General features: G+C 46.7%; 2 protein-coding genes and 1 long non-coding RNA gene across 7 annotated transcripts in view; 1 reads left to right on the top strand and 2 right to left on the bottom strand.

The window, feature by feature from the left end:
* LOC106745830 (UPF0489 protein C5orf22 homolog) overlaps nucleotides 1-21,168 on the bottom strand; it is a 717,157-nt gene that overhangs the window by 467,292 nt on the left and 228,697 nt on the right. The window lies entirely within an intron of this gene.
* Nucleotides 1-21,168, top strand: part of LOC106745846 — a 299,346-nt gene that overhangs the window by 136,355 nt on the left and 141,823 nt on the right. The gene's annotated exons all lie outside the window — the stretch shown is intronic.
* Nucleotides 14,632-21,168, bottom strand: part of LOC106745832 — a 64,150-nt gene continuing 57,613 nt past the window's right edge. For all 3 annotated transcript variants that reach the window (XR_001374559.1, XM_014621795.1, XM_014621802.1), the window contains exon 3: nucleotides 14,632-15,698. Coding sequence is in view for 2 of the 3 variants with exons in the window: in XM_014621795.1 (XP_014477281.1) it covers nucleotides 15,510-15,698 (189 nt within the window). In the remaining variant the exon portion in view is untranslated. The remainder of the gene's footprint in view (nucleotides 15,699-21,168) is intronic.

Genomic DNA, 21,168 nt, shown 5'->3' with positions numbered 1-21,168 from the left:
TAATGCGCGGCAGATGATAGAAAGATTATTAGTTACCAGATGACAGTCTATGAGCCGGTAACAATTAGAGATATCATTAGCGGGGAGAAGCTTCTATACGATGCCTGGAATTAAAGTATCATGGGGGCTGACGAGTTACCGAAGATTACAGTGTACAACGAAGCATTAAGGCAGGCCCTCGCCGTGCATTCAATTCAGTATGCCGCTTTTGAACTTGTAAATTAATAACGCCGTCGTTACAGACGGACGTACGTTGAATGGAGACGGAAAAAGCGGAAAATATCTCAAGTGAAAACGACGCAGCTGGAAGTTATTAGTAGAGGGAAGAGACGCGCGTATAATGACAAACGATCGTCCGGGGAAGGACGTATGAGAGTATGTCTCCGCGCGTTAAATAAAAAATCAAACCGTGCATTATGTCGCACGGATAGAAAGGAACGAACGAATTTTCCAGGAATAGCGCGACGCGCTCACGGGAGATTATAATTAGAAATGAAACGCGGAGCAAAATTGAAGTAGTAAAAATGAAACACGCCGCGTACATCCAACGTGGAGTGTGGCCGATCCGCATTAAAATCGAAAGTCAATACGAGGATATTAACACACCGATACGCAGGATACCATGCGGTGGAATTTCTTTAATGTCGAAGTGTATACTTTTCCCGGAAAAATCGGCGTTGTATGAGTACAAGGTATGTTACAATACAAAAATCGGTAAACTTGGAGAAAACGTAAAAATATAGCCTTAAGGAAATTTGTAATTTATAGCAAAACCCGCGATGCACGTATACGATATGTCCGTGTTTGCAATATTGTACGTGCATCTCGAGGCGCGAATCCCACCGCGAGGTAGTCGGCCCGTTGGCGTTCGCACGTCTTTTCACCACGACGGCCGATCTGTTCGCGAGCTTAGGTATGAGGAAACGCGCGTGTAGAAAAAGACACGGGATCAGCTGGATCGGTCGGGATTTAATCCGGCGATATCGGCGGATTTTACCGCCACGAAATCAGACACAACGGCTGCAATCTCCCCAGCGGTGGATCTCGCATCGTCATTATCGCGACTCATTGTCGGCACTGACGAAGGTGCTGAAACGGGTTATGACAGATCCGTCCATTAAGTCCGCGGACCGGAAGAATAAGAGCCGCCAGATGACGACGACGATGATGATGACGACGGTGAAAGCACGGGATGATAACGCCGCGGCACCACGCAGCGCCCCGCAGGATACCGCCTCGGTGTCCCGTTGAGAAAAAGAAAGAAAGAGAGAGAGAACCAGTGATTCGAATAACTCGCGGGGTTATTCCCAACGAAGCGGATCCTACGCGCGAGGGTGTGCGCCCAACGTGTGACGCTCTCGCCGATTTGATACGAGCGCGTAGGTAGGTAGGCGAGACTGAAAATTCGAATCGGCCGATCGCTCTTTCGCACGAGCGGACTTCTTCGGCCGCGCGCCGCGTGAGATCGCCGATTGTGCACCGCGATCTCTCGCTGTGAACGGGAGAAACGGGGCGAACGTAACAAAAGCAATAGCGTGTGGACTTGGTCGGAGCTTCTCCGGTTTCTCGCCTACGAATCTACATCGCGTCCTTGGCTACTTCGCTTGCCCTTCGCGTTCTTTCAAGCTGGTTGCAGAGTGCCGTAGAGTGCCGGATTATCACTGGCGATATCGAGGAACGAACCCCTGCTTAAGTTTATTGGAAAAATGTTTCCCCGTAACTTTATTTAATTATCTAAATAATAAATGTTAATTTTGAGAGAAATGAAGAGAACAACGTGCAATATTGCATACGTGTCGCGATATTTCAAGGATATCCCTACGACATATCGACGTCGCGCCTTTTTCGGCGCGACTTTCACACTTGACTCGCGCGAACTCGATCGGCGGTCGATTTCACGACAAATTGCGAGCGCGCGAGAGAGCGTCGCGCCGTCCCGCGATTTCTCACAATCGAGCGATCCTTCCGCCGCCACTTCGGAACCGCCCGGCCACTTTCTTGGATTGAACATCGCCCATCGGCGAGATTAATAGCCGTCACGTTGCGTTTCGCTTAACGCCGCACTCATGCGCGTGTGTGCGTGAACACGCGTTCGGAGGGCCCGACGTTGTTTCCCTACCCTGAAGAATGGTTGGTCGTCCCGGTGGAAGCGCGCAGGGCCACAATGCCCGGAGCAATTCCCGCAGGTAAACGCGTTTTACATATGCACACAAAGCCGCGGTTTCCGCGCGAACGGGCTTCGACTCGCGAAAAGAAAGTATCGCCGCGGGTGGACGCCGAAAACGACGACAACGACCGAGCACGAGGAAGACGACGACGACGAGGACTCGTGCGCACATGTACGTCCATAGAAACGTCGGCGGAAAGCGGCGTCCGTTTACGTAGCCGCCATCGGCTGGGATTAATGGCTCTCGCGGGTCTCCTTTGGCCCCCCGAGATACCGCGAAGACGACGCGTAATCGAAACTCTCGTACGATTCCTCAATGGGCGAGGACAATTTGCGGCGACGGTGGTGGCGGCGGCGCACGTGCACGGGCCTTAACGTCCCTTAACGAGCGCAAGATTTATTCGGTATTTGTGTCTGCGTTTCGACGGGAAGCGTGGACGTTCCGCCGGACGAAGCCGTTAAAAACCGTTAAGTGCGGAAATAAGAAAAAATCATTAAAAACGGACGCCGTCGTTATTCGTCCGAGTCGATATTTCCGCGCCTCTTCTTCGATGTTAATTAACGCGATGTCGCCGGAAATGCGATTAAATATTCCAAAAGTCGACGAAATATTTCGCGTCGAGCGTAATGTCAACGCTCAGTTAAGGAGGAAAAAACATGCGAGAGTTCGCCAAAACAATCGGCGAGGAACGTAAGTTCACCCTTTCGCCCGCGGCAGTAGCCGACCGAGCGCCGAGAGATCGCAACGATCAAAACATCCCTGACTTTCAGGACGGTCAAACATACCTTCGCGCGTCGCGAACTTTGCCGAGTAAGTAGTATGTTTCGGATCGTCGAGCGAGCATGTACATTACCACGTGTATCGATATTTCATTTCTAATTTTCCTCGGGTGATTAATAGTTCGTCGACCCGTGACCGACTTCTTAATCAGACTCGCGACGTTATTTCATACGTTATACCTTCGATCAAGTCGTATCAACGCGAGTGTCAGTGCTAGTGTCAAGACGAAGCAACTATCATGCTGGGTCGAGAAGCCGGGACGTATGACGGTAGCGGTGCAACGTATGTTTCACAAGTATGTGTCAAATCACTTATTATATACAGTCCCTGGCCATATTATTAGACGCGCTTTTTTTTTTTTAATCGAGTTAGGAGGAGAAGAAAAGCTATTAATTTGATTTTTACTCGATTACTTTCGGCTATTGGTTCCTTAATATAATTCGATCGATTGATGAGTCGTATTATAAAGCTGGTCCTCGGAAGTCAATGAAATGTAAAAAATTAAGGTGCGTCTGATAACATGGCCAGGGACTGTAGGCGGTTCCGTTCTTAACGGATGTTTGACGAATTTACCGTGAATTTACCGTGAAAAACTCAATAGCTGAGTCGAAATTTAGGCCGACATTCATAGTCCGTCATCACTTGGCAAATGTAATTATGGTTTCATTCATTTTAAATTATTAGTCAACCTATATTATTACTTATTACATTATTTCATGCAAGAAACATACACACGAGCAACCAAATAACAGTTCATGAATACGAATTTATAATTGATTGTGTTTTCAAAGATCTTAAAGAATTCACAACATTATGAATAGCGGCCTTATAGAACTTAATGTAAATCTCACAAGTACTGATTTTTACGTCCAATAATGCTTCTTGAGCCGCGAATGCCATCTCATTTACTTTTGTCAACGTTTTTTTTTCCATTTTTGTTGAGCCTTGTTATTGTACGGGATCTAAATTCAAATCTCTATTGATGAACAGCATTATTGGATACATAGACGGAGAAAAAGTTAAGTTGTATCAACCCGAAAAGGAACAATCCGATGCAATTTGATTGAAGGAAATAGAATTTCTGGTTATGAGAACCACATCTGGATCATAAAAACCAGAAATTCTTTTTTTTTTTCAACTAGAACGCATCTAGCTATTCCTTTTCCAAGTTGAAGCAACCAGATTTTTTTCCGTATTTTCTGTTATATTTTCCTTTACAGCTTCAAATTTGCTCTTTTAAGAGCTTTAAATCTCATCGAAACTTCCAACGCCAAAAAAAGAAGAAGAAATTAGGAAGAGATGAGAGTAAAATTTTGTTTTATTTACCCACACATTTTTCCACCGATCTTTATTTAATTATTTAATATATGTGTGCCCTGGTAGAAATGTATGCAGTTTTCCTAAATACTCATCTGCTTACTTTCTATTCTAATATTAATGCATTCTCGTTAGTTGTAACAATAATACGTAGGAAATGGACAAGAACTTGATAGAGTTTTATTCAGGGATATACCTGCAGAGCACAATACCCATTTTATGAGCAGCAGGCTTGCTTATTAATCAATTGAATAATAATTCTGTTGTCCATTTATTGTTCTATTTCCGTTCAACAAATTGGTTCAGATTTTGCACATCTTTGCGCAAAAAATTGTCTGGTAACTGCTCAAAAAATGCATGAAATTTTTACCAGGATATCTCATAGACTTTATTTGCAATTGAATAAATTACACAATTAATACGTTTGCTAACTAAAATTGAGAATCAAGATTAAATTCCGATTAAATAACGAAATATCGAGATAACCGAATATTAAATAATTCTTGAACGAGTTCTCCGAGCTTCTTCGATACGGGGACCCGGCAATAAGTCACCATCTGCCGCATCAAGGTAGGCCCAACATTTTATATGTAGCGTTATATCTCGAGATTCTGCATTAATCCTTCAAGTTCGACGGCGCTTGCAGGATTAACGTAGAATAAAAATTTCGACTCAGGGTCGCGCGTTCTTTTCCCCAATCGTCGCAATGATCACATCAATTAGTAATAAGTTAATATCTGCTCTAGACGTAAGAATCGCCGTGATATAACGTATTGAACGATTATATAAATATGTATGGGGGCTCAATTACGCCACTAAATGGAAAATGCAATTTTAACGGCGCAGCCATTTACTCCATCATTTTCTTAATCAGCCGATCGGGCTTAATCAACCGTCCGCGTAACCGGTTAATTAACTCGTAACGCTTTGATAGCCACGCTAACGGCGGGGATCGATTAATGGGGACTTTCCCGAGAAGTCCCACTGGCTGTTGGCCATCTTTCGAGCGAATGACTTTCTCAGTCTTTCTTCCTCTCTCTCTCGCTCTCTCTTTCTCGCGTACGCGGCGGAGAACTTTTTTCCGCGGCCCTCCGAGCTCGAAACGAGTGTCTTGTTTGTAGTCGCCGAACAGGCGGATTATTCATTCAACGACAGACCGCTCGTTGTCCGACGATCGCGTTCGCGCCGCGCGGCCAGTATCGCAGTGCCTCCGTTAAATTTATCATGGGCCGATGTCTATATCGAGAATATCCTGGCTGGCTCCTCGGCAGCTCGCTGCGGTATCGCACGATCGCTCGCTCACGGTGATCTGATTATCGTCAGATTCCGCGACGACCAACGTCGCCGAGCGAATTCTAGAAGACATTGCACCGTTGCGAACGTCGATCGTAACGGATCGAACCAACAGCGAATCGAACGATTTCGAAATAAACGAAAAAACGGCTCGTAAGCGTACATTCGAGAGAGAGAGAGAGAGACACGCAAGATTCGGAGACGTACTTTGATGCGAATCCGCGTCGCATTGTTGAGAGAATGCTGACAAGCGACGAGTAAAGTACGGTATTTAACGAGGCCCGCGTGCGCGCGGCATCCGGTCGGATTTAAGGTCAGAAATTTATATTGTGACGCGCGCGCGCCCTTACTGTGTTAAAGCGAAATAATTTATATCCGCGCGGATTAATGGCCGCCATAATCTCCCGAAGCGGAAATACCGTGACGGCGGCGGGGCTCGTAAGTCACCGCGAGGCCACTTTGTAGCGCGATTACAGGCGGTCCGACTGCGCGCTGTACGGCCCGCCGCGCCGAATAAGATACGCTATTTAATGATCGCTGTATTTATACGACGTGCACTAAAACGAGACAAAAAGCTCAGCGCGGAACCGGGAGGAGGACCGGGAGGTGAAATATAAATGAAGCGTCCTTGCGCGCTCGCTGGCGTCCGAATTAATGGCCGTCATAGCTTTCTCTCCCTCCCTCTCCTCCCACCTCCGCGTGCAAAGCGCTGTTAACCACGAAGGAGTCCGCGTAATCGTACGACGTATCGTTCTCGCCCTATGATTGTATCAATTTGTGATGTCACGCGGGGATATACGCGCGTCGGTCGCGTAAAGTCACGGTTGCAGCGGGGGTATCGCCGCCGATCGCGTTCCACCCGTCGATGAAAAACAGGGAGCCCCGGGAGAGAGAGGAGTCTAATGGAATCCTTTATTACGCGATAAATACACGTTTACGCGCCGATGTATCGCGCGATAACGCGCTACGGCCATCGGTAATTCAGTGCAGCGTTCTAAATCGTCGCTAGTTAGGGGGATTCTCTCTGAGAAACGCATCCGGTTGGGTCGGTTCAGCCTCGATTCCTGACCGAGGTGGTAGAAGATTCGTCTCACAACATTATCGGTACTGTTTATCAAGAGTGGAGGATGCTGAGATTAATATTATTATTATTAATGAATTATTTGTTACCGAGAAGATTATCTACCCAATCTCTGTTGAGTGATTGGAAGGGTCAACTGATGGAAAGGGGGTCAAATATTATAATATCATATAGCTTCTTCTTTTCCGGAAAATTCTTTTCAATTTTACCGTGTTTTCCGGCTTGCTAAGGAATATAGTAGAGGTTCGATTCGAGTTCGATAATTTCGGATCATCGGCGGCATTTCACCGCGTCTTTCAACGTCTCTCTTCATCTGATGAAGTAAATATTACTTGAATGTAAACAAAAAATGCTGAATTCACGTAATGCTTACTTAATCCAAGTAAAAATTGGTCTGGAACTATTGGAGTAATCATTTACTCGAATGTAGTCCTTTTTCAATGTTCTATATTAGGCATATGGTCGGTCAATTTCCTCCTGCATATGCATTATGCGACTATGCAAATTTGTCTGGATAGGCCTTTATATTTCGGGTCAAACGACGCGAAAAAAATTGAGAGATAAGGGCGAGTTACTAAGCTACCGTCCTCGAGGAGAATCGAAGACCCACCGACGACGCGACCGTACCTCGCGTCCTGAGATATCAATTACACCCTCGCCGTTGCCCTCGGCGCGAAAATGTCATTAGAATCAATAACAACAGCCACCATTCCCCTGCCCTCTTCCTCCTTATCCCTCTCAGTTCGCGCACGCACAATTCCACCCTCGCCGTTTCCGTTCGACGAACTTCTCCCGATGACGCTGTCATTCCGGCAAGCATTGTGCCCCGCTTCCTTGCGCGACCAAACTTATCCCATCCCTTTGCGCCCGTCCTTCGCCACGTTGCGCTGAGAGACGCGAAGGGACGAGATTCGTCCACCGATCTCGCATGCGATCGAGCACGCGTGCACTCGTTTAACAACGTGAAATATTTTTATGTTTTGAGAACTGAAGAGTGTAATACATACGATTAAGTACTAGTAAGTATCTACTATATATTATGAGAAAATGTAATATTATTACATTATTAAATGTATTATCATTCTGATTATTAATTTTCATAACCTGGTTATGTAAAAAAACTTCACAACCAGGTTATTAAATTGAATATGAATTTTCCTAACAGTGTATATAAGGATAAAAAATTACTTAATTGCTTAATTAATCAATTATAATATACGTGAAAAATATATAATATGTAGTATAAATAAATATAAATAAATTTACATATAATATAAATTAATTTATTAATTTCTATATATACTTAATCGTACGTGTTATTCTTCGGTTCTTAAGATATAAAAATAGCACTTAAATAAAACGAAAGGATAATAAATTAAAGTGAAGCGGCAATATATTTCTCGGTTAGAAAATCCGATAGTAATTTTCATTATAAAATTCTCTCCGTGTACACGTTATATTAACAATCGCGCTGTAACGCGCACCCTTCCATCTGGCACGTCTCGGATCCTCCGGAGATCCTTCACGAGGTGCGTCGCGACGCCGCGGGCGATTATTTCCGACGCGGCTCGCCGGTATCGCCGATGTATCAACGAGCACGTTCTCATCATCCTCCCTCGTCTTCTTTCGTCGGACGAGGTAATATTTTCGCCGCGAGCCTCGGCGAGAGGAACTTTCTCCTAGCGCCGTCAAGTCCCCGGAAGGACACGGCAAATCCGGCCGGCATCGTCGCGTCGGGATCAGGCCGGGACGGTGGAAGGAGGAATTGGAGACGTACACGCGGGTTCAAGGGTGCCGCGACGTTGTCTTCCACGGGGGTGGATTTGCCTCGGAGGAACCCGCCGCGAGTCCGCACGAGGGAGGGAACCGTCCCGTTAAGCCACCATGATTCCACGAGATAAACCCCCATATTATGTCGCGCGGGATTATGCGGAGAACCAACCGCGAAACTCGCGATCCGACCTGCGCTGCGACTGTGTGTGTGTGTCTCGCCGTATGCATCCATGTGGGTGTGTACATGTGTGAGTACTCGCAATTCCCCGGCTGTGTGGAGGAGGATTTTACGTGGCCGTGCACGTCGCGGAGTGAGACGAGTCGTGTCTCCCTAAGAAAAATATCTCCCTCGCGCCGCTGACTGCGAGAGGAAAATTAAGGAAGGCTCGGGATGAGAAAGGGTACGCGCCGGCGCACGTACGGTTCTTATTATTATTTTCGCGCTGTCGTCCGCGTGACAAACGAGCCGAGAGATAACCGTGCCGTCGAAACACAATCCCGTCTCGGGAGATTACGTTGACGCGTGCTCCTCCCCCCCCCATTCTTTCTCTCTCTCTCTTTCTTACGTTCAATATTACACCAAATATCGCAAGACACGTGCACACGGTATGGCCATAGGCGAAGAATTATTATTAAACCGTATACCGACTCGCGCGCGCAGCGAGAAACCGGCGCGATACGAGAAAGACGCGCGGCCGGAGTCCCTTAATTTTCCGTGTATCTTCCGAAACGTCCAATTATCGCGGCTTGTATCATTCCCGTGATCTTCGTTATGAACCTCGAGCTGCAAAAACTCCGCGGCCGACAGCGCGCACATCAGCCAGCTTTCGGTATCCGCTTAGCGAGACGTTGGAGTCTCGACGGCGCACGGAGTCGCCGCGAAGAAAGCAACGAGGGACAGAGAGAGAGCCGGAGAACGAGAGTATCGCTTCTGCCGGTGGCCGAGCCACGAAGGGCTTGTTTATCGGCCGAAAAAAATTCAACCGTGCTTCCATAAAGGAGGTATCTCCCGCTCGTGTACGAGCCAAGATCGTATTTAAGGGACTTTAAGGAAGCACGGGTCGCGTTTCGACGACGACGACGATGAGGCGTTTTCGTGGCGTCTCGCGGCGAGGCCCGCGCGTTTTTAATTAAGCCGTAAATCGAAGCGTCCGGGACCGCCTTTATTGCGGCCCTAAACTATCTCTTGGCCGCGCTCTTAAGAGAACATGGACGAGACACGAGACAAAATCTCCGTCTGAATGATTCGCCTCGTTCTTGGAGAGAACTCTCTCCCCCCCCCCCCCCTTTTTCTCTTTCAATCCCTTTTTCATTCCCTCTCTGTCGTTTTCACGCCGTTATGGCAAGCGTTGTTTTTATATTTCCCAGCCAACCCCTCGAGAAGCGAGTGATGTCCTCCTTCGTCGCGCCGTAATGATCGGGATCGCGCTGTCACGAATGTCGTAAACAGGGTCGTGATCAGGGTGGTCCACGAGGATGATTCGTCCGTTCCTTTTCTCTCTCTCTCTCTCTCTCGCGCTCGCTTCTTCTTGTCCTTCTCTTCCGCCAGTGAGCGCGTTTTAAACTTTAACGTCTCCAAGTTTCACTACCTCTTATCCTCGCACGAGCATGGTCATTAACGCGAGCTCGGAAAGACGCATGGAATCTGCACCGTGCGCGTGTCAGAGCGCGCTTACGGTCTCTCGCTTATCGAGCTGGCGTCTACACGGGACCCAGCTTTTTACCCCCTTCGTGGTTCTCTCGAACGAGGCGTTTTCGTTTTCTTTATCTCTTTATCTTGCCGCTGTTGCGGGCTATCTCGATTGCTTTGGCGTGAAACGCGCCACACATTGAGCCCTCAAACGCCTGAAAATACGAAAGCTCGGTCTGTTCGCTGTGCCCTCTCGGAGGCTTCCACTGCAGCGCGCGAGAATCGGAGGCAGCGTCAAGTTTTCGCGAAAAAGCAACCGATTCGCCGAAGAATCTGCCCAAGAATGTATAACATCTTCACGGAAAAAAGTCTGGTTGCTTTAACAATAACTAAATGTGTTTTGATTGAAGGAAACAAAATTTTTGGTTTTTCCGTGTTGAATGTGCTTTAATTAATCCTTGAATAATAAGGTTGGATCGGATCCAACCGGATCCACATTCCAAAACACATGCTTTCGCGCACGTAAAACGTTATATTTCATGTATTTTACATATTTTCCGATATATTTTATTTCCTTTTAGATATTTTCTAACTTATTGTGTGAGAATAAAAAGTGCCTGGTTGAAAAAATTATAAAATACTAAATTTTTACCGGTCACCTTGTTATACGTGTGATTACGTGAACCTTGTTATTCGAAAATTAATTCTAACCCCAACACTCTTTCACTTAATTATATATAGAAATTACCGAATAAATGCCAAGCGCGCACCGTATATCGGAATTGCATGTGACACGATGGCAGAAATTGCATTTCCGTAAAAAGTTGAAGGGAACGTTCGGTTCGCCGGCGGAACGATCGATTCGGCGTTCGCTCGAGGCGCGAGCCGAGACGAACGTTAACGAAACGAGAGCCCAGGATCCCGTCATTCGCCGAGTCGTACTCACGCGTTCTCGCCTCCGTTAGTCACTTCGGGAGAAAACAGAAGGACACCGACGGAGGAACTCGAAGGAGACGGAACGCTGTGCAAATACGGAGGAGGAGATACCGTGAGGGGTTGGGAAGAAAGAGGGAAAGAGAGAGAAACAGAAGAACGCAGATACAGGTCGCATCCGTTGCAGCTCGTCGCCTTCCACTTCCATTTGAATAAAAGCAACGATAAGCACATCCTTAGAGTCGCTCGCAGTTCTGAATTGTTTCCGCTTCTTAAACCCCCGACAAATTTATTATAATAACTACCCTCAGCCGGCGGATCTCGCAGCTCCGTCGTCCTTCGTACACTACCTCCGCCGTCGTCCTGCCCCCTCCCCCCCCGCCACTCCCGCACCCCTCGTCTTTATTCACGCCGCCACTCTCCCCCGCCGCCACCCTCATGTCGTGCCCCTCGGCCTGCGCACCGAGCGCTTCCACTTCCACCCCGAATGCGCCCTCGTAGTCGTCGTCGTGTCGTCCACCTCCCCACGTTGCTGCTCTCCGCCCGCCGTACTCCGCCGCCTTCGGTTTTCTCGCAAAGAACGAGAGTCTCCCTTTTTCCCCGACATAGTCGCCGGGCGAAAGGAAGGATCGCTTCCGCGAGTAATGCGTCCCTCCCGAGGTCACGCGCGCTTGCAAACAGAAACTGCCACTTCAGCTCCGCCTAATCCGCACGTAGTAAACAAAGTTCAACGTTGCGCACTGTTCGACGGAGTTCGATACTTTATAGCCGAAAAGCATGGGTATGTCGACTTTCCGTACTTATGTCAGTTTCGACGCTTTTGCCCTCTTATATCGAATAATAACGATGGAAATTTATCTTCCACCCGTTTTACGTTCACCGGATGTCTTACCGTCGATCGAAACGGCTCGGCTGGCGATTGCGTAACGCGACCGCACGCTCGAAAATAGAGCTGCGCTCGCGGAAACCTCGTCGGAATTTCGCGCAGCAACCGACAAATAGCGGCGCTGCGGGAGCGAGAAGCGTTGTAAAGTTCGTGAGTTGATACCGCGGAACGATATAATATCGCAAAGCAAACACTTTACGATGAAAACATCGGAACTCGCGCGATCAGCCGCGCGCCCGGTGACACTTCCGGGTGTCGTGAAAACGATCGTTTGGCCGCCGGTGCGAGCGCGAGTTCAAAGGACCTCGCCGCTCTGAAGTATTCTTCTCCCGGCGGCGGCGGCGATGAAACGGTCCATGCTTCAGCGAGGAAGCCCCACCGTTGCGTCTCGGCGTCGAGAGCTAAGCTAACGTCGCGGTTCGCTCTTAATATCGCTCCACCGCTGGTCGCCAGAGTCGACCCGCGTTACGGTATCCGTAAATAGGCGGCCGGCCGGTCGGTCCGACGTCTTAAGGTAGTTGCAGTGTAAAATGAACTTTTCGGGAATTCGTTGAAACTTGCGCTATATATAGATTCAGATACGACCTTATTATTGACCGCAATTATAAGTAGATTGACTATTCTAACGGGTCCCTAGATGTACGATCGAAATAATAATATGTAGTCTTTGAGAGCCAATGTGTAGCCGGTGTAGTGAAATAAATAAGATCAATTATTCAATTTCACGAAACGTCATTAAATTCAATAATGTATTGAACAGATATATTCCATACGTTACACAGCGATCAAACTTTGGTTACTTTGTAATGTGTGAAATATATCTGTTCGATACTTATTGAATCATTTAATCATCATTGAATATTGAATCATTTAATCATTTCGTTAAATTTGGCAATTGATCCTATTTATTGTACTACGCCAGCTGCGCATCGGCTCTTATAAGCTGCTTATTATTATTGTTTTGATCATAAAAATAGCATTAATAAGAAAAATAAAAAATATTTTCGTATCTGTAATATTATGTACATATCTCGATTTCAACTTCGTTTTTTCAAATTTGTTACTTACGTAGTGAAAAAAATACATGATTTTGCTTAATAAATATTAAATTTATGAGGATACAAATTTATGGGGGTACAAATGTTTAAAAGCGGTTTTTAAGAAATTTGTACTGTCCGTGATCGAAACAGTAAATTATCACGATGATAGCTTTATGTTAACACATTGCCAACCGCGCGAGCAGCCAAATTTTGAAGAGCATACATTTCGCAAACAGCATGCAGTAACATATCTCGAACTAAACGTTTACAATTCTTGCAACACAGGAGTCAGTGTGATAAAATCTAAAAGTAAATATTATTATACATAATAATAAACATTATAATAAATAAATAATTTCTTTCTAAAACGAATTTATCGAAAATCGGTTTCAGTTTTTCGAAAATGAAGGACACCTGCGCGACCACACTCGTGTTGCATTTAGATACGCGATCAACTCCGGAGGTTAAATGTGCAGAAACAAAAGTAATACGGCTGGAAAATATCAGTAGCCTCTCATTATACTGCGTATCAAGGTATTATGCGTATTATGTGCGGCTGTGTGCACACGTGTGCGGGCGTCCTTTTCCAGCGCGCGAGCACGCTGAGAACGACGTCTGCTAGGATTAGCGTCGCACGTGTGCACGGAAGGAAGGAAGAAGCGTAAGAAGACGCGCGGACGATGAGGAGAAGGAAAGAGAGGAAAAAGAAATGGAGGAGCAGAAAAGCGAGCGGGGCGGGCGGCGGCGGCGGCTTCGCCTTGGCGGCGTGGTATTTACGACGTCATTTCCTCGCTGACTGTCAATAATTTCCCTAGGGGATGCGGAAGACACTACCGCGCTTTTGCCAGCCGCGACGATGCCTCCGCCGTACGCTGCGCCGCGCGTCAGTCCTCCCTCGCGCCCACGACTGTCTCGCTATCCACCTATCTCGACTAGCCGCCACCTTTTTCATCTCTCTGCAAATTGAAAAGACGTGCGAGCGAACGAGCTGGCGCGCGAAACCCGCGAGCCTGCCGAAAAGTAATATCGCGTACACGGGACGATGGGGGACGGAGGGGGGGGTAAACTTCGGAGCGGATTCCACGCTCTCCCGAATCTCTCCTCCCGTTCGATACAACTGATTAAGTTAGCGTTGTTTAACGTTGAGTCAGTTAACGACGGAATATTTTGGGATATTTGAGACGATTATCAGGGCATACATCCATAAGTGGTCAATTATTTATCAAATTTACTCTTATCAATTTCTACTTGAGCTGTGCAGTTCGCGGATTATGTATTTTTTTAACGTGCTATTGGGTGAGTAAAGATATTCAACTTGTTGTCGTTGATTAACACTTAGACTGTCCAGTTAATTTCAAACATAAAATCTACTGAAAGTGCAACGTATATTGCGTACAAATTATATTTTATTGTTTTCATTTAATGTCTATAAATAGTTCATAAGATTATTTCTATCTCAATTGATGTAAAACTGTCACTGATATATAGATAACGCGGCAGTCTAAGTGTAAAAAAAAAATATAAATATCACCTGTAAATTTTTAAATACGTTTGATTTGGAAATATTTGGTTACTTATGGGTACTGCTGATATCTTTCCGTTCGAGCAATTGATGAATATAATTCTCATCGAGGATCTCCGAGCGTAAGATGAACGCGCCCGAGTATCTCTTACATTTGCTTGTAGACGTTGAATGTTGAATATATGTGTGAAGAAGTCAGGGAGGTTCGTAACAGATGTACATTGTGTATTGAATGTGTCGTTACATAAGACACGATAAAAAAGTGACACTGGGTCAAAAGAACATCGCGAACGCGCGATGAAGATAGCAGATCTATAAATATATCTTGTAATAATTATCGAGTATACGCGCATGCACGATTCTCGTTATCGCGTATCCCGCTCGTATTATTCATATCCCGTCTCTCGGCCGTGACCTCATCCTCGCCGGGAATAAAAATCAGCGGAACGTGGAAACCGGTGATCGCGTGACTGAAAAAACTCCTCGTCGTCGTCGTTCCGCCGATAATAAAACGCAGCTCGTTTCATCTCTCGTCTCTTACGGAGTTACGTAATTGCTCGTGCGGAGGAGCGCCGGTAATTATGCCGCGAGCCCCTTTAAAAACAGCTAAACGCGCGCGGCCCTCGAGAAGGCGCGAGAGGCGGTCCGTCGCCTAATGAAGCATCTCCTTTAACTAATTTACAATCAGCGCTTCCCGCGCGCCGACGGTCGACGTGGACGCCGAATGAGATGCCGGAAGAAGAAGCGGAGAGCGAGGCGAGAGGACGCAGACGGAGGGGGCGAAAGAGAGAGAGAGGGAGGTGGCCAAGTTGCCATACTTTCTCGGTTCCGCGTGGCCCCGCTCTGTCGCCTTCATGACCCAGACGGAACTCTTTAATTTTTGCCATCGAGCGATCGTGGCATATCCGCTTTAACTCATTAGACTCAATCAATTATACGGGCGTATGGTTACAGTCTCCTTTCCCTTTCTCATTCTCGCCCCGCGTCTTCTCTCTCTCTCTCTTTATTCTTTCTCTTCTTCGTCTCTGTCTCCGTCAGCATCACAGCCCCGTCCGCCATGTCGTCCTGCTGCTCAACAACCCCGTCTTAATCCCTCGACCGAGACCCTGAGTGGTATCCCGAGATACCAGGGTTTACCGAGGTAAACCTCTTAGCGTTCCGATGCCGCGGCAGGCAAGTCAAGGTCGCGGATACACGTGACGCCGCCCCGTTTTCGTGTTTCCCATCGAGGACCCGCGATGATGCGATCGCTCGAGTTTCGTTTGGTCCACCTACCTGAAACAGAAAAGATAAGCGCGAGGTTAATATTAGCCGTGACATTTTTCTCAACGTTTTCGCGAGGACGTGCACCCATCTGACAGAAATTATAGTTATTTGTTATTACTGATTTATTATATTATTGTTTATAATTATTACTGGCGTGTCGGTGACAATAACCTTACATGCGTGTTGCTGCTACCGTTTTTGTAGTTGAAACCAAGAAAGGGTATGTTCGAGGCCAAAAATAATTCCAATTTCTGTCAGTGCAGCAACTTGTGTTCTCGTTACACCTTCGTACCTTCGTTCGATACGCATGAATTTACGTACATGAGAATATATGAGCACAACATAGTTTTCCTGCGTATAAATTCTTTTCAATTTCGCCATGTTTTCTAATAATCCGGGAACAAACTGTCAGTGGTATTTATCTCGCGAAGGAATATAGCAAATTTTTTTAACAGCGGACTACCGTTTCTAGAGTGTAATTGTGAAATAGCATGTATGAGGGACGGAAGGATAATAAATTAAGGCAGAATATCGATATGTTTTTCACTCACAAAATTCTATAAGTAATTTTTATTATAAAATTTTCCCCGTATAATCAGATGAAATCTATTTAATTCTTACTATATATATTTTCTATTATTAATTATTTATCTTAAACTCTCTATATTTAATTATCATTTACTTATTTATTTACTCAATATCAAGAATTATATTTTTAAGATATGTCTAATAAATTATAGTTACACTATGAACTAATGCACATATGCTCTTTTAAACGCAATAATCATCTGAATTTCATATTTCCTCAAATTACCAGCAACGATCGTGATTAGTGTCATTCATCATTACGTAATGCCTCAAATTAAACCGGTCATTAAGAAAGCGATCATTAAGTAATCACTAACGGAATCATCGAGTAATTCTTCAAATTACCACCATCATTATCCGTTGAAAGTAACAGAATCCACGATTGCGTGAGGTATCGTCACTTTCCTCAGAGCCGACGAAGCCGAACGCAGCGGTGGCATGCCTTTGCGGCGTTGCGATTCGGCCCTGTATAGCCGCGTGGCACCGCGACTTCGTTACCTTAATTTCACGTGCATACAAGTACACGATGGGAACACGTTACGTAATAAAGCGGCTTATTTATTTCTCCACACAACTAGGACTAGTAATGTCGTTCGATAAGGAGCCTCGATAGACGGCCGGTCGGTCGGCCGACGACAGTCGAAGCCTTATCGCCGTGCATCGCTCGTTATTCGTCAAGCTGCGACGAGTGGGTGGGTATTTCCACGTGTTCTAACCGGCGACCTTTCCCCTCCTCCTTCTTCTAGGAGAAAGTAAACGAGGCACGATATAAATTAACACTCCGACGGCTGCACTTATTTCAGAAAAGTTTCCGACCGTTGCCAGCAGATTTCGAAAGCTTGCTTAGATAAAGTCTAAAGAGACGAACGCCTTTCTTGCACACAAATATCCGTATATCTAGTTTTATGTAAGGTGTCCAAAATAGATGAATGGCCTTAACGTGACAGATTGTTTGAGGCATTCCAAGATGAAAGTTCACGTACGAAAATGTCGAGACATCAGTAGTTCTTGACTGTTTTTAACACAAACTTTTATTGCGTACGTTGATCTTAGGACACCCTGTATAGCTCCTGTAATATTACATAATTGTATATCGTTATTATCAAAAAATATTTCTTTGTAAACTTTATGAGCACACGAGTGATATTTACTGTTAAAACATGGCAATTGCCGGCGGTTGACTTAAAGAAATCCGGTGTTCTCGGCTAGCATCGACGGATTACATCCGACGCAAACAAATTCATTTAAGTAGTTATCGACTGCACACGCGGTCACGTGAGACGATAATAATAGCGGTGTCGTGTTTGTATGCGCATGTCGTGCGCCCGGCGAATTATGAATGCTCGTCGGTGCAACGCGTCGCGCGAAATTACTCGCCGGACTCGATTCCGCGTGCGCCGGAGTAATCGCGCTCCGCATTGCGAACGTTGTAGCGTTGCAAACATTGTAGTGTTGTTACAGCGGATGTTTATACGTTACGTCGCGTTCAACTGAATAATAACGAAGAACTGCAGGATGTATGAACGCACTGTGTGTCGCATTTTCGCGAATACGCGTTCGAGTGCCGCGGTCAAATTCGCATATTCGGCTCCGGATATTCGCAGGTTTCTAGGTGCTAGGACACGCAAAGTCGGAGAAAGTAACTTGAGAAGGTACGGAAGAATTAACGAAGACATTTTAACGTCATTGTGGAAAAAATGTCATGGTTTCAATGTGATTCTTACACTTCATTTTTTGAAAAAGAACAAATATTTGTTACTCTTGTCGGAAATTTGCGAATATGGATTTTCTCCGATTGTTGTGCACAATGAAAAGTAAAATGTGAATTTTAACATTTTTTACACGTTCCAGAAAGTCCACTCTAAATTTTAAGTCGAAATAATTGATTCATTATGTGTTACTTGCTCACAAATTGAAAATAATAATGAATTGACAGTAACGCACATTTTATGGTTATCTAATAACTCCGCTTACAGCTAGTTTCCGATAGTTTCGAGTTAGTAATACCTTGGATAATTTCTCGATATATCCTCCCAACTACGTCGTAGCGCCGCCTTGCACATAATCCTCCTCCTGCTTTTATCGTGCGCGCGCGAATCCAGTCATAAATAATTTCCGACGAGAGTGGCAAATATTTATTCTTCCCCGACACTTCGCGCGAAGAATCGATAAGCTGCCTATTGGTTCGCGGGCACAAATCATTGTTAATAACGACGAGCATATATTAGATCGGGCTCTGTCGTAAAACATTTCGTACAAATATCAATTTAAGGGAGACGATACGTGATTTATGATACGTAATCCGGCGCGATTATCGTTACTTCAGTGAACGTTCGCGAGACCGGACGGTTCCATCGATACCGCCGCCGTGCGAGTTATCGGCGAGTCCTCGGTGGAATTTCGGGAGGAAGAGCGCGACGGTGAGGCGCGCACGAAACGAAAGAAGCAGGCGCGGTGTCGGCGCGATTCCGTGATATTATGCAGGACAGAGCGGCAGGAAACGGTGTAACGTCGGCAGTAGGCCTCGTGTACGAGGGTGGAATATGCTTAACGTTAATTTGTACGATAAAGGAATTATTGATTTTTACTTAGGCGGCCCAGTCAAGGGTGAGAGAGAGAGAGGAAGGGAGGGATAGAGAGAGAATGCGCGGAGCTGGGGGAATCTTGCTTTAAAGTGGAGGTACTAATGAGACGCCTTTAACGCGTCGTTATGCTGCCTCACGGCACGGAATCCTTAAGCCCCGAGGATGCCGTTTGCTCGTAAGAGAGACGCTTTCTCTTTAACATTACGGGATGTTTTAACGATTTCTATTAGAATCGCGCGTCTAAAATTGAAACGGAACGTCGCTCGTTAATTCAGTTCGCGTAGTTTTCCCGATGCTCTCGCTCGGTTTTCCTCCAATTTTCAAAGAAACGTCTTTTGCAATCTGACATCCGAGGAAGTGTGTCGAGACGTTATCTCGCGGAACTTCATCCGTCATTCGAAACATTCGAATTCACCCAGTCCGAAAGAGTTGACAAAGCGATTAGCGTGTGCTTCTATCCGCCTCTTCGACAACGACATTAATTTATTCATAAACCGGCAAAAAAGTACCTCGCTCTTTTCGAGAAAAAAAAAAAAACACGTTTCACCGGGTTCGCGTCGATAAAAAAAGCACCCCGAAAACTTCACACACGCGCACATGCAAACCACACATGTACGCGAGTTAGCACGATATTAATTAACGTAGTCGAGGCCCACGCGGCGGCGGGGCGGCTCCCAACCCGGCAGCCATCAGGGGTTGCACGTACATATACATACGCACGTAGAAAACCGAAACGGTCGGTACATTATGTGCATGTAAACCGTCGCGACCGCGGACGCGCGCGGCTGCCTTGCCGCGCGGCTTGAAAATTTGGAGTAATAGGAAAACTCCTGAGCGGAAAAGAAGTTCAATCTAGCCGGGCGAGGGAGAGAAGCCTGGAAAAGCTCTTTGGACTCCTTTGATTCCGACTCCGCGGTTCCCCCTTTCCCTACCACCTTCTAAATCTTTCCCCTCCCTCTTTTACCGACTCGCCCGACCACCCCCGCGTGCCTCCGCAGCCGCCACCCTGCTCTCTCGCTGCTACCGTCGCCCACGACTCCGGTAACGTTTTTCACGATAGGAAGAAGGTTCCAAAAGTTGCTTTGCCAAGTTACCCTGCGGCTGTGCATCCGGCCGGTCTCTAAAAATCTGACTTTCTTCCTCGCTCTCTTTAACCACCGTTGCGGATAACCGTCTACGGCCGAGACGACGGTTCCATCTTCCCCGTATTTACGGAGTATGGGAATGATGAAAAGAGCGGCGAAAAGAGTGGTGGCAGCAGACCGTCGCGTTTTAGCGGTCGCGACCAACCGAGGTTGAAAGGGGGAAAGAGAGATGAAGAGTCCCGCGTTTCTTCCGTCCGATCGAGCGTCGAACTGGACTTGCCGATTAGGTCTCGTTCAGCGCGAGAGTCGCGGGAGAAACGCGGCGGAAGATTGAAAAGCGGCGCGTGCTCTCGCGGAGAAATATTGTTCCGTTTGTATGTGGCGGGGGCGGGCAGAAACTCGCGTTGCAGTGCGCTCTCTTTCTCTCTCTCTCTCTCTCTCGTGCGCGCTTACACTACGTGCTTCCTTGTAACTGGACGCAATCCCGATGAGAAGCGAGCAAACGTTTTCATCGATTTGCAATAATTTCATATACGATATGGACGGAGAAAAAGCGCGCCCCCGCCCACTCCCGCCGTTTATTTTATTCGAAATCCGCGTGTGTCCGCCGAATATACTCGTCGAGCCGAGCTCCACGTACGTCCGCGTGTTTTTTGCCCCGCCGGCGGCGAAATTACGATAATTATTATTCCCGATTTTTTTTCTGTCAAACATTATTTAACACAATTACACATCAATTTTGCTCCTTCCAGCAAGAAGGAGAGTCCGCGATTTCGCGACACCCGGCACGATTCGCGGCTAATTATCGGGAAATACCGGAATCGCGGGTGACCTCGTGTCGCGAGTCGAAACGAGCGGCTCCGCGAGAGAGAATCGCGCGTCGGAAGACATCCGATCGTCGTCGTCGTCGACGGTGGAACGGCGGATGGCCGCGGGTGTAAAGAAAGAAATAATGAAAGTCCGTGCCGGGAAAGTGCTCTCTTTATTGACAACAAGGCTTCCGGGAGAGCGACACGGAGGTGCGACGAGGGAAAATATAGTGCTTCCATATCCGTGCGCGGCTGTCTATCGATTCTCGACGAGTATAAAGTACTGCGATTCCAGCCGACGCCGTCGCCGAGTCGACGGAATAAATTTGCGCTCGCCCGGGTAAAACGGGGTGAGAGCCCGCGGAGTGCAGGCGGCTCGGGGGGAGGGCGCGAGGGAGGAAGGGAGGGAGGG

This window comes from Dinoponera quadriceps, unplaced genomic scaffold (genome assembly GCF_001313825.1).
Source record: "Dinoponera quadriceps isolate SergipeBrazil2010 unplaced genomic scaffold, ASM131382v1 scaffold120, whole genome shotgun sequence".
NCBI lineage: Eukaryota > Metazoa > Arthropoda > Insecta > Hymenoptera > Formicidae > Dinoponera > Dinoponera quadriceps.
The sequence above is the reverse complement of the archived record's forward strand: the minus strand, read 5'-3'. Positions and strand labels throughout refer to the sequence as shown.